The following is a 12,340-nucleotide window of genomic DNA, read 5'->3' on the forward strand; positions in this document are numbered from 1 at the left end:
TGTATATGCATATATTTACCATTCGGTTGACATTTATTATCAATTAATTTACATATTTCGCACCTCGAAATTGTATTTACACGCGCTCATGCGATGCTTTTTAATAAGTAACTGTAATTCAATAATTCAATTATTATAATATATAGTTTAATATTTTATATACACAATGTTTGCTTATCAATAATGCGCAAATACAAGACTATGAACGAAAATTTCGAACAAATTTTTATTGGTAGTTATTAATATTATTATTAATTATTTGCTATACTTTTAAAAGGTGTTTTACGCAATTTTCTGTACAAAACCTTGGCTGGAGTTATTTAAAATAATAATGCAAATAGATATAGTAAACCGAATCAGCTTAGTATCCTTACCAAGTTAAATCAGGATATATCCCAAAGAAAAATAAAACTCCACAAGAATTTATTTGTTATGGCTGTCATATATTTCGTTTTCTTCTTTATGAACAAATAATAAATAATTATTTATCAATTTAATATTAAAAAGAAAACAATAGAAACTTTCTTTAAAAACGCAATTTTTATTATTATAAAATATATAAAACGTTTATATTTATACATATAAATAAAATAATGCTTAGTCTAAAAGATCGTTTTAAAACTGAAAACTTGCACTGAATTGGTATTGCCCGCATTTTTTTTAATTGTTTATAAAAAATAGGAAAATTTGCTAAATTTTGCATTGTAAAATAATGAAAATAAAATAAGTATTTTCGTTAAATTTTTTCCACATCTTTGAGACATGGCTTGGAGAAGTTGAGAATTTGTATTTCTTAATTTCCTCATGATATTTGATTATATTTGATTTTATTTTTTACATTTTACTTAAAGTAAAATAAAGTAAAAAATTGCTAAAGCACACACAAAATATAATTGCCACACATAAAGTAAAAATATATTTTTGGTATAATTCTGCAAACCACTGGAAGATTAGACTTTAAAGTACACTATAGAACGCATAGACCTATATAGTTATAGCTGCCTAATATAGATATATATATATATATATATATATATATATGCTACAAGAAATACATAAATATTTTGCCTAACATACATTTACATTTGTCTTTTTTGTGTATTTTATTTGTTATATTTCGTTTGTGGTAGGGTATATCAAAAATTTTACTTTAGTTTAGTTTTCATTTGATTTAAAAATTAAGTAGAACTCAGTGCCTTTGAATATTATACAGACATATAGTAGAACTGATGGACGCCCAAAGAAAGAAGAGAATGCAAAAATATTGAAACGATAATCGTTTAGGATTACTTTTAATCTTTTTCTTTCTTTTGCAACAGTTAACCAGGGAGCAGCTTTGTATCTAAAAAAAAAAACCGCATTTGGCTGTCAGTTGTGGGCGCCTGGGTGAAAGTTGAAAATTGTTTATGTACAAGTTACAACAACTAAAGGAGATTTTAAAACAATTAAGCTACACGATTCTCGTTTCTTGTTTTTGTTTTTTTTTTTTTTACATTTTTCATTAGAGATTTTTTCTGTTGGTTTTTTTGTTGGTTTTTTCAATATGCATAAATAATTACACTACTTGACATCCACAATGCGAGGAACTTCGCTGATATCGATTAAATTTGGCGGCGATGGCAGCGACGGTTGTTGTTGTTGCTGCTGGGCTGTCGCGACGGCCGTTGCTGTCGGTGTGGACGATGCCGATGACAGCGAGCCAGCTGAGGACGAGGAGGAGGCCATGACCGCTGCCGTGGCCAATTGCTCATCGCTATTGCTGTTGTTACTGCTATGGTTGTGGCTGTGGCTGCTGTTGCCGCTGGCCAGCAGCAATCGTTGGTGGTGTTGTTGCAGGCACTGATTTGCATTGACAGCGGCAGCGGCCATCATCATAGTCGCTGCATCGCAGTAATTAGACAGCATTGTTGTTGTACTCACTGACGCTGGCATTGCTGTTGTTGTTGTTGTTGCAATTGCTGCTGGTGTCACATATGCAGCAGAAGCAGCTGCGGTTGCATTGGCCATATAATCGCTGCTGCTGCTGCCGGCGCCAAGAAAACCGCTGACGTTCATGTTGTTGTTGCTGTAGTTGCTGATTTGCTGCTGATTGCAAATGCTGTTGAGGCTGTTGCTGCAGTTGTTGACGCCGTTGCCGTATGTTGCATGCATGGCAGCAACATTGCTGTGATCGTGGCTGTGATTACCAGCAACAGCAATGCCCCCACACCCATCGCTGCCGCTGCCGTCGCCGTCGCCACCGCCGCCGCCAATGTTGCTGTTGCTAGTAATGTTGTTGTTGTTGTTGTTGCAGGGATTGATGTTGAGCGTAGTGTTGCTATGATTGGCTGCCACAGCGGCCGCCACAGCTGCGGCTGATGATCAAGTTGTTGTCAATTGGCGCCACATTGTGTGTCACATCGAAGGCAGATAGGGCCAAGAGAAACTGTTGCCGCTCAGCAACATGTCGCGTATCAGCGTTTCGATGGGCGTTTTGCCGACTAGACGCACAAAAAACAACTGCTCAATGACCTGGTGAATAAAAGAGCACAAGAGACAAGGAATCAGCAAGAGGAATGTAAAGGGTTTCTGGTGGATTTGTATCATTATCATGAATGAAAGTATTCTGTTATTTGAAATTGAATTAAAGCCAAGTTACACTATTTTGCCATCGATTTTACTTACTTGTGAGGAGACGGTACGCAAAGATGGCAATCTGAGTAGCAATTTGCCAAATCTCGTGGGCTGATTCGGATACTGCGTTCGACAATATTCCTCCAAAGCGCACTGAGATTTCTCTTGCAGGGATTCAATGTGTGTCACATCCGACAGACCGCAGGCATCTAAAAAATAATTAATAAGCACGAAATTAGTTTAAAACTCCAGCTCTAATCGATAAACAAAGACAAATGGGTTTTTGTGCATGTACAGTTCACCTGGCGCTGGCCTAAAAAAAAGTATAGTACGTATTCCAGCGAATGGGCGTCCATCTTTCACGTCAAAAGTAGATCAACATAAATTGGGGCCACGCCTACGCCCACACACAACAACAACAATAACCAGAAAATGAATGGCACATGACGAAATTGCGTCACTCGCATGATTTATGTCCAATTGAGATAACATGGACGTGGACGTCCAAACACGAACTGCGCCAAGACAAGAGACCGTTTAATTAAATTTAAAAAAATTAAACTAAGCGGCGACGCCCTCTACACAAGAGTCACAAATAGTTGAGGGGGTGTATGGGAGTAAGGTGGTTGGGTCGGTGAAGCGGTGACTATATTGTTGACTTGTCGTTAAAATTGAGAAGACATTGCGCATACGCAGCGTGCGCCGTCAAGTGTTAATTGGCAGCGGCACAAAAGTTTGCCTATCAATATACATGTTTGTTGTGCATGTATGTGTGTATTTAAGTGTTGTAAAACAACAACAAATTTTACAACCACACATATATACAAATATATATTTGCTGTGCTGCGCCTATTTGAAATTCAAATTAGACATGAGCACTTGTAAATTTGCATAGCTTTAAACATACTCAATCGCTGTTAAGAATGCGTCTTATATCTTCATTTTTTTCTTGCTGCTGCTTTCATTTGTTTTATTAGTCAGCGCATACAAAACGACAAACAGTATCTGTTGCTACTCAAAAAAAAAAAAAATCCGAGAAAAAGTATCTTTTGCAAATTACGCAAAATTTACAAGTGGCATTTTTAATGGTTTGGCTTGCAGCTGGTTTGCGGCAGCCAAATGAATTGGCCAGTCTTGGCGGCTTTTGTGGCCAAACTCTGATGGCATCGCTGTGTGCCCAACTCGTCGTCAGCGACGTATCCGATTGCGGTGTGAATTTGAATTTGATTGCATTGCCAAATGCCAGCCTATGGGACGTAATGTGTCGTTTAAATGTCTCGCATTTCAGCTAAGTTTTTTTAAGCGCTCAGCTCTTTGAATATCATTATGCGATTGGATTGGTTCAAGCTGTCTGTGGCTGCACGCAAAGCGTACTTCAAGTTTCCAACTGTCAATTGAAAGCCAATACATTGAGCCACAATGTAAAATGAGGCGAACAAATTGCCAAATGGGTTCATTAGAGTTAACCCCGCAAGGTAACCGATCGCTATTTGGATTTGCTTATGCGATAAACTTGGAAAATTGTTTTTAAAGAGCTCATAAGCTGAAGTCAATTAGTGTCTATTTATCGGGGTATATTTTTTGGCATGAAGTGTTAATTCGAATTCTAATCGAAATATTTCCGTAGTTGGTTGTTGTTTTAAAATATATTCTTTATAACTCTTTAAGTTTTTAACTAGCAAATCAATTCATTATTTGTGGTATTCGAATAATTAATTAACTTAAATTAAAACTAGGCAATTATGAAGTTATTTGATCCTTAAAATAATTATTAGGAAATAATATAAGTCAGTATCAGATTTAATATTCTTCAAATAGTTCTAAGGTAAATTATATTTAAGTTAAAGCAAAACTCGTCAAATACTTAATTTATTAAATTTTCAAATACATATTTTCCTAGTTTTATCATTATCATAAAAATAGTCATAAATATTTCTTAATATAATTTTAAAAAAATCAGTCAATATTTATTGCTTGATTAATACATATAATAATATTATATGAATGTGTTATAGTGTTCATTTATTTTTATTTTTAAGTTAATTTATTTTCTGCCTTTTAACAATTAACAAATGCTGGCTATTTTAAGTATTCAACTATAAGCTTAAATGAAATCGCCGATAAATGACTTCTGTGTGCAAAATATAAAAATAAACAAAACTCAAAGTCCCGAGAAGTGCTTACATTCATTTTGTTAATTTTCTGTCATTTGCTAAGTGAATTGTCAATTTTAAATATGCCGCAAAGTTGAATAAATAAAAATTACATAACAAAATTGCATTGCAATCACATAAAAAGCACAAAGTTCAAGTGTAGAAAAAGAAAGAAAATTGCAAACAAATCCACGCCGCAAGATACTTTATGGCACAACAAAACTTGCATTTAGGCCAAATAAACAAGCATACTGAGCTCCAGAGTTGGCCGCCCCTCCCCACCTCCCTGAGCCACACAATGCGCGTAAATCAAGATAAATGATTTGTCGCCAAAGGCAACAGAAATTCAATTAGCCATTATTAACCATTTCATTTCATAAACAACCAACAGAAAATAATCGTGAAGTTACAAATTAGATCTGAACAGTTGGGGTTGAAAAGCTCTGCAAATCACATCGCTTGGCCATGGTCAATAATTGTCAATTGACTTTGGCTATTAGCTTTGATGATCCTGTGCCCGAGTGCCAGTCGAATGTCGTAAAAGAAAACGAGTCCGGAGGACATAAGAAGAGGGCAGCAAATAGTCGGAAAAACCACCTATCTTCAGTAGGCCGAAGACTTAATACCCTTACAGGTATGTGGATTTAATGAGAATGCTTTCACATGTGGGAGGGGAATAGTAAAGCTCCTAATACCTGAGCCTGGCCAGGATATCTGAAAACTGTTCTATCGTTAGTGCCTATAGCAGCTATACGCCCAAATCAGTTTCTGAATAGGACGACAGCTTTATGTACATTAAATACTGAGAAACTAGCTTGCACAACAAGGGAAGACGAGTAACACATTTCGTGACAAAGTAACTATACCCTCGGCAAGAGTATTTCGAAAAAAATGTGCCACAATTCGAATCAATAAGCCAGGCAAAAATTTTATTTTCATTGAAATGCAGAAGACGTCGACGACGAGAACGACGAGGAGCGAGTGAAAGAAATTCCAGTTTGTGAATTTGGCCAAAAGAAATGCAGCATTGGAGCCCGCGAGCTGCAGCTTTCTCGGGCGTTTGCAACGGGCTGCGACTATAACTATGGCTTAACTCGGCTTTGATTTTTGGCTTTTTTTTGGGTTTTTTTTTTCTTTTTTTAACTGTTTTCGGGCTGGCTGCGCTTTTGGTTGGACCTCTGCCTGGCTGCCTTCTGCGCAGTTACTAACTCAGCGCGGAGATCGTGACCGCGTGTTTTAAATGCATAATGACCGTAAAGTAGTTGATGTAACTACGTAACCGAATTGTGCTGCCAATAACAACAACAACAACTGCAACTACAACAACATGCATATCGAATAAGGAGCAGATATTTTTTTTTGTATTTTGGTCACACAAGAACGTGGCACAGGCTGCGCCCCGCCCCCCACGACCCTGTCTCGCTTTCGGACCATAGCAAAGGTTAAGCTGTTTAACCAAAAATTATGAATTGCTGCATTACATTTTATTATATAGTTTTTATGTCAGAAGTAGTTGTTGTTGTTCGACTTGGGCTTCGTGTCTACTCTGGTAACAGTTATAACTTTATTTAGTTTTAATAAGGACTAGTGCATAGGAAAAAATAATAATAATAATGCCTGCAGATATGATTCGGGCCTTTGGGATAGGTTCATGTTAGGTCAACTGTGAATTTATATTCAAGCGGCATTTTTAAGAGTCGTTCAAGAAAAAGTGCAACACATAAAAGACAGGTATATGCTGGGTGACAACGATTTGACTAAGTTTGGGGAGAAGGTAATGTAAAAATGCGCAAAGGATACATTTCAGGTAAAGCAAGCAACATTACTGAAATATATCTTTGAACACTATTTATAGAAAGTCAAAAGAATTTCTTCTGAGGTAATTTATAAACTGATAGATACGAAAGTACATACTACTTATTCAGAGTAAACTTTTCTGTTTTTTTATTAGTCAAGTTATCTTTCGGTTTAGGAAAGGCTGAAAGTTTGTTTTATAATATTGGAGAAAATTTAAATAGTGGATTAAAACTTTTGTTAAGTTTTTAAAAAATTCAATTTTATGTTATTTTAATACGAAAAGTCCCGGGGGATATGGGTAATATTTTTTTTACTAATAAGAGATAAGTTAGAAAACATAAATTATTATTAATTTTAAAAAACAAAAAATTAATAATATAATGTTATTTATTAATAAATATCCTTTTAGCAAATTTTTGGGATATTGAACTTTAGGCTAAAATAGATTTTGAGGCTCATAGAATTTTATAAGTGGTTTGAACAATTTCTAATAGGTGCATAAGAAATGCATTTTAAAAGATCATAATAAGAGTTTACTGTATTAATAAAATTAAAAAATTATTGTGGGAACTTTAATTTTTATTTGGCTAGTTAAAAAATTAAAAAAATATATTTCATATCTAGTTTATGCAATATTTTCTGTTTAAAAAGTTTTCTATTCGGGCGGCAAATGTTTAATATCTGACATGGCGATCAGTTTGATTGCAGCTAAATCTTGGGTCTGAACTGATGCAGCGTCAGGGTTTCCGAGTGAGAGAGCGAGCTGGGATGAAGCGGAATAACGCGCCTAAAAATGATTCTAATCAAAGAGGTCTCTGTTCGAAACTGTTAATTACAAGGCACGTCTGGGGCAATTTTCAGAAAGTAGCGCAGGCGATCAATGAGCATCCACAAAACGATTTGGGCAAAGTAGAAAAAAAACAACAGAGGCAGACATAGGCAACAGCCAAAGCCAAAGCCAAAGCCGCAGCACAAAGGTTGGCCAAGAGTCGTAGCCAAAGCTAAAACCAACACAAAATGTTGGTCAAAAAGTGTGGCCAAGACATGAAAGCTACAACTCTTAACAACTGCAACAAACGACAGCAATCAGGCAGCCAGTGCGGTCATTGGGAGGGGGGAGGGATGGGTTGTCAGTCGCAAGAGCTAGACGTGGCCAACAACCAGATTGGAAGATGCACCACAGAGCCCGCGCAGACATGTCGTCAACGTGCCGCCGCCTGGGTCCATGGCAGAAGATCTACTAAGTCTATACCCGGTATTTTACTACCGCGCGATCGTGTCTATCACAAGTAGGTGGGTGAGCAGCGGGTTGGTGGGGGGTTGAGGTGGAGGGGGCTTGGGCACTGCAGCGATTGATCGGCTGCAGTTTATGGACTCATGCAGCCAATTCAAATGCAATTGCGCTGCACAAGAGTCGAGAGTTTCAGTTGAGAGTTGCAGTCGCAGCACTGGCAACACGTACTCGCGACGCCCCCTCACAATGGACCCAGAAACCCCAGCCCAGGCAACAAAACCCGTAGATCGACACACACAGCGTTTGGGAAATTGGAAAATTATTTTCATGGCTCTCGCCGGACTTGGCCAGCAACAAAAACAACAGACTTGGCCAAGGAGCAGTCATTGCGGCTTGTAAGTAAGCGACATAAACGAGTGTTGTATTAATGTTCATAATGTGGTATCTCGACGTCAATAAACGTCGCCAGCTCCGAAGGGGGAGCAGTGGACTAAGGTGGGGGAAGGGGAAGGGAGTGGGGGGTTTGCCGTGTAGTCAGTGTCGCAGATCGAGGACAGCCGCCGCAACGTGCGCCCGGGACAGCTGCTTGACATGAGCAGCCAACGGTTTGACAAAGCAGCACACATGGACGACGGGCAAAAGGGGGTAAGGTGTGTGGATGGGGGATCTTTGCAGAGTTGCAGTTGAATGCATCGCTGCATTTTTTGGCCACCGTAAAGTGGACAATGAGCAGATAAGCGTGGCAGACAAAGCAGCAACAGCTGCGCAATCTTCAACTTAAGCTGGCTTAACTTAAACTAAGTTTGGCATTTAAAATAAACTTAAATAAAATAAATATGCAGAGCCTCGATTTTGATTTTTGAACAAATATTGCATACAAATATTGTGCATTTATTTCAGTTTAAAGGAAAACTAACAAAAATAAATGATTAAAAAAATAAAGAAAAGAACATTAAAATTAAGCCATGTGCCATATTAGTTTTAAAATTTTAATTTTTATGTAACTGCTTATTATATAAGTATGTAAATGTGTGTGTTTTCGGCGTATGCAAGTATGAGTGTATGTGTTTGTGTGTGAGTGCAAGTTGCTTCCAAAGTCCAGAGTGTGTGCCGAAATGTGAGTGTGCGAAGCTGCTTTGGGTGTGCGATTTTTGTATTTTTCTTTCGCTTTGGTTTAAAAATAAAAAATGCAAAATTAGTAATCGAAAAAAATGTATATAGAAAACTATGAAGGCAGCTAGTTTATGACTAAAATGTTTTGTTAGTTACTTAAAAAAACAACTAGCTGCATTCATAGTTTTCGTTTGGATATGGCATATGAATCGGGCATTAAATATAACTTTGGCTTAATGCCCGATTCATAGGCATTACCAGAGACCTCAATCAGCAATTATTTGTTTTGAACTTTTTCATCATTTCAAGGTTTCTTGGCAATTGAATAGTTTAAGTAAATTTTTCTTAACAAAATATTATGCGTAATTGCTTTAAAGACGATCAAATCCTTTTTATTTCATATAATTTATAATAATAATTAATGAAATATAAATAATTTGATCATGAGTAAATAAAAAATGTAAAAAGAAACATAATTTCAATATTTTTAAATCTTTTATATTATTATAAAAAATAAAAAAATAGAGAAACTATTCCAAAAAGTAAAAAATATTTTTATAAGCAAATTTGTTCACATTAAAGTTTTTTAAAGTACGTTAAAGAATATATCAATAACAATTAGTTTAAATTGAGAAAGTTAAGATGAAATCTATGAAAAATATTGAAGAAAATAATAATAAATAATTAAAAACAAAATCTAAAAAGAAACTTTGTGACAAAAGGGAAATTTTTTAAAATGTTCTCAACAACTTGGAATTTTAAATTTTCTTCTACGTTAGCTGCCAATTTAAAAGAGCATTTGTTTTTCAATTGATAGTAGTGTTCTTTATATCAATTTAAATGTTTAAACTTGTTCTATTTGTGCTTAAAGCAAGCAGACGCATTTAAACTACATAGATTATCTATTTTTCTAGTATTAGTATTAAATAATAGTATTAGTAAGCAAAAGCAAGTAAATTAAAAATAAGTCAAAGAAAAAACCTAAAACAAAATGTAAACACAACGGTTAAAATTAGTCAACAAGCTTAAAGAATTAGTAACAAATGGAACACAAGTAAAAACACAGGTTAGGTTTAAATTTGTTGTTTAACAGCAACAGCAGTGTATATTCTTAAGTCTTCTTCGAGCTTCTCGCTACGCTTCTCCCTACACTTTCCTATCATTTTCTTTGTATGCATTTTTTGGTAATGTTTTTTTGTTCTAAGCTAAATGACGATTAAAATAAGTTAAGACTTAGTTTAAAGGCAATAAATACATAAGCAAATAGGCACTAAAATTAACTTTACAAAAGATACATAATTAAGTACTTCATAGATACATAGAGAATAAGCTATACATATATAGATACATTAGCTAAACTAAACTGTTTGATAACTGACTAAAAAACAGATCGACCGGCTCTTTAGGAGCTGGGTAGGGGCTACAACTGCCATCTACTGCCCGCTAGGCTATATGGCGAATATCTATAGCTGGGACTACCGAAGCTGGCGCCGCTGCTATTGTGAGCGGCCGCCGCAGCCGCTGCCGCCGCCGCGTGACTCACCCCAAAGGGCGTACTGTGATGGAATATATCAAATGCCGAGCCGAAGGCGCTGCGTGGCGGCGTTTGATAGAACATTGCCGCTGCAGCAGCCGCCTGCTGCTGTTGCTGCTGCTGCTGCTGCTGCTGCTGGCCCGGCGTTTGATATGCTCCAACCAGTGAGCTGCTCGCTGTGCTGCTGCTGGTGGTCAGTGCGGTGGCGGCGGTGGTTGCTACTGTGCTGCGCGGCGAGGCGGTGTATGAATTGTGGGAGGATGAGGCGCTGTGGGAGTGTGTGGGCAGCGATGCGCCCAGGCCGCTGCTGTTATTGTGACTGCTGCTCGAATTGCCGGCATTGCCATTGGAACTGGCATAGAGCGCGGCAAGGAGATCGACCTCAGCATTGGCATTGGCATTGGCATTAGCATTGGCATTGGCATTTGCATTGGCATTGGCAATGGACTTGGTGCAGCTGCTGAAAGCACTGCCGGCGGAGGGTACAACAGGCCCAGCAGCAGCAGCAGCAGCGCTAGGCTTTGATTCGCTGGGAATTGGCTGCAATTGTTGCTGTTGCTGTTGCTGTTCCGCCTGCTGCACTGCAGCCTCGACGCCCGCCACGCTCTTCATGAAGGTAGCCAAATGTAATGGTGCCTGCTGCAGCTGGGTTTCAAACTCCAGGCGATTCAGCTCATCGAGATGCTCACGCACCACGGCAAGCACATCGTCATTGCTGCAATCGGCGAGGCCAGCATCGGTGGATGTGGACGCCAACGCTGCCGGCACACGTTTGCCCAGCAGGGCTGAAACTTTGGTTAGCAGTGCGGGCACATCCTTGTACAGGATATCCAGCAACTTACCGGTGGTGAAGAGCACAATTGCCTTGAGGCAGGAGTACTCGGCGGAATCAACATGCAGCGCCTTCAGCTTCTCCACCTGCTCCTGGAAGATGCGTATGTGATCCATAAAGGCCACCACACGATCCGCGGCCATTGGTGAGGCATGCAGACCCGCGGCGGCCAACAGTGGCGCCACATGCAGCGGCATCGAGCATTGGCTGGCATTCAGAACGAACAGCTCCGACCAGACGAGACGCAGCAGTGCCACCTGATCGGTCACCTGCAGCTCCGGAAAGAAAGGTATATTCTTGGCCCACTCGACGGCCGAGAAGAGCAGACGGGCGGCAAGCTCGCAGATGTTGTCAATGCCCATAATATTGTTTGGCTGCAGGCACTGGCCGTATCGGGATGTGGGATACGGCTCGGCGCGCAGCAGCAGCGAGATGTAGGAACTGAGGTACGAGTGCCCATTGAAGCCAGCAACGCCCATTGGATCGCCGTTGGCCAGCTGATATTGACCGTGCATGCCGGCCAGGCCGGGCTGTGTAGGCGGCACGCGGCCACGTTGAACAGCTGCAATGAGAGAGAGAGAGAGAAAATGAGTATCTGCGTGTGTGCATATGTAGCTGTAGATATATCTGTATCTTTAGTTGTAGCTAAGTAATTCAATATGAGCGCTCTTTTGTGCGCCTATTTTGACCGCGACATCACACGCCGCACAATGTTGCCCCATTCAACGTTGTTGGCAAAGCTGCCACAACGCACAATGCCTATCGGGCACCTCAATCTGTACGCAACCTCTTCGAGACGCTGCGCTCCCTTTTGTAATCGTCCCGACAACGTCATAAGATACTTTTCTGCTATGCGACTGGCTTTGCAATACCTTAAGAGCTACCCTTAAACCCTTTTCTTTTTTTTTTTTTTGTTTTTTTGCTTTCACGTTTTCAATCTCGTACCCAAATGCAACCCCCTTGTTGCCACAACTGCTTAGATATGCAAATTTGACTAAATACTTTCAACGCATCTTTAATATACAAGATACATGCACGAGTGTGTGTGTAACTGTTGAGCAGAA

General features: G+C 38.9%; 2 protein-coding genes across 4 annotated transcripts in view; both read right to left on the bottom strand.

Moving 5' to 3' along the window:
* Positions 1-868: 868 nt before the first annotated feature.
* On the bottom strand, positions 869-2,173 carry LOC115763770 (probable basic-leucine zipper transcription factor L). The gene has a single exon (XM_030706490.1). The coding sequence runs from the start codon at positions 2,149-2,151 to the stop codon at positions 1,561-1,563; it is 591 nt and encodes a 196-aa protein (XP_030562350.1). The 5' UTR covers positions 2,152-2,173; the 3' UTR covers positions 869-1,560.
* A 204-nt stretch (positions 2,174-2,377) lies between these two features.
* Positions 2,378-12,340, bottom strand: part of LOC115763768 (steroid receptor seven-up, isoforms B/C) — a 29,164-nt gene continuing 19,201 nt past the window's right edge. For 2 of the 3 annotated variants that reach the window (XM_030706489.1, XM_030706488.1), the window contains 3 exons: positions 11,287-11,838; positions 2,665-2,822; positions 2,378-2,511 (listed from right to left, as the gene is read on the bottom strand). In XM_030706489.1, the coding sequence (XP_030562349.1) occupies positions 2,395-2,511; positions 2,665-2,822; positions 11,287-11,838 (827 nt within the window). In that variant the 3' untranslated portion in view covers positions 2,378-2,394. Of the gene's footprint in view, positions 2,512-2,664; positions 2,823-10,330; positions 11,160-11,201; positions 11,839-12,340 lie in introns of those variants that run through there. The other variant, XM_030706487.1, reaches the window with a different exon arrangement.

Source organism: Drosophila novamexicana, unplaced genomic scaffold (assembly GCF_003285875.2).
Source record: "Drosophila novamexicana strain 15010-1031.04,08,12 unplaced genomic scaffold, DnovRS2.1 tig00000770-arrow-pilon, whole genome shotgun sequence".
NCBI classification, from domain to species: domain Eukaryota; kingdom Metazoa; phylum Arthropoda; class Insecta; order Diptera; family Drosophilidae; genus Drosophila; species Drosophila novamexicana.

Bases quoted from the DNA above. Each gene is read 5' to 3' on its own strand.
- LOC115763770 (XM_030706490.1), bottom strand. From the start codon at position 2,151: ATGCATGCAACATACGGCAACGGCGTCAACAACTGCAGCAACAGCCTC.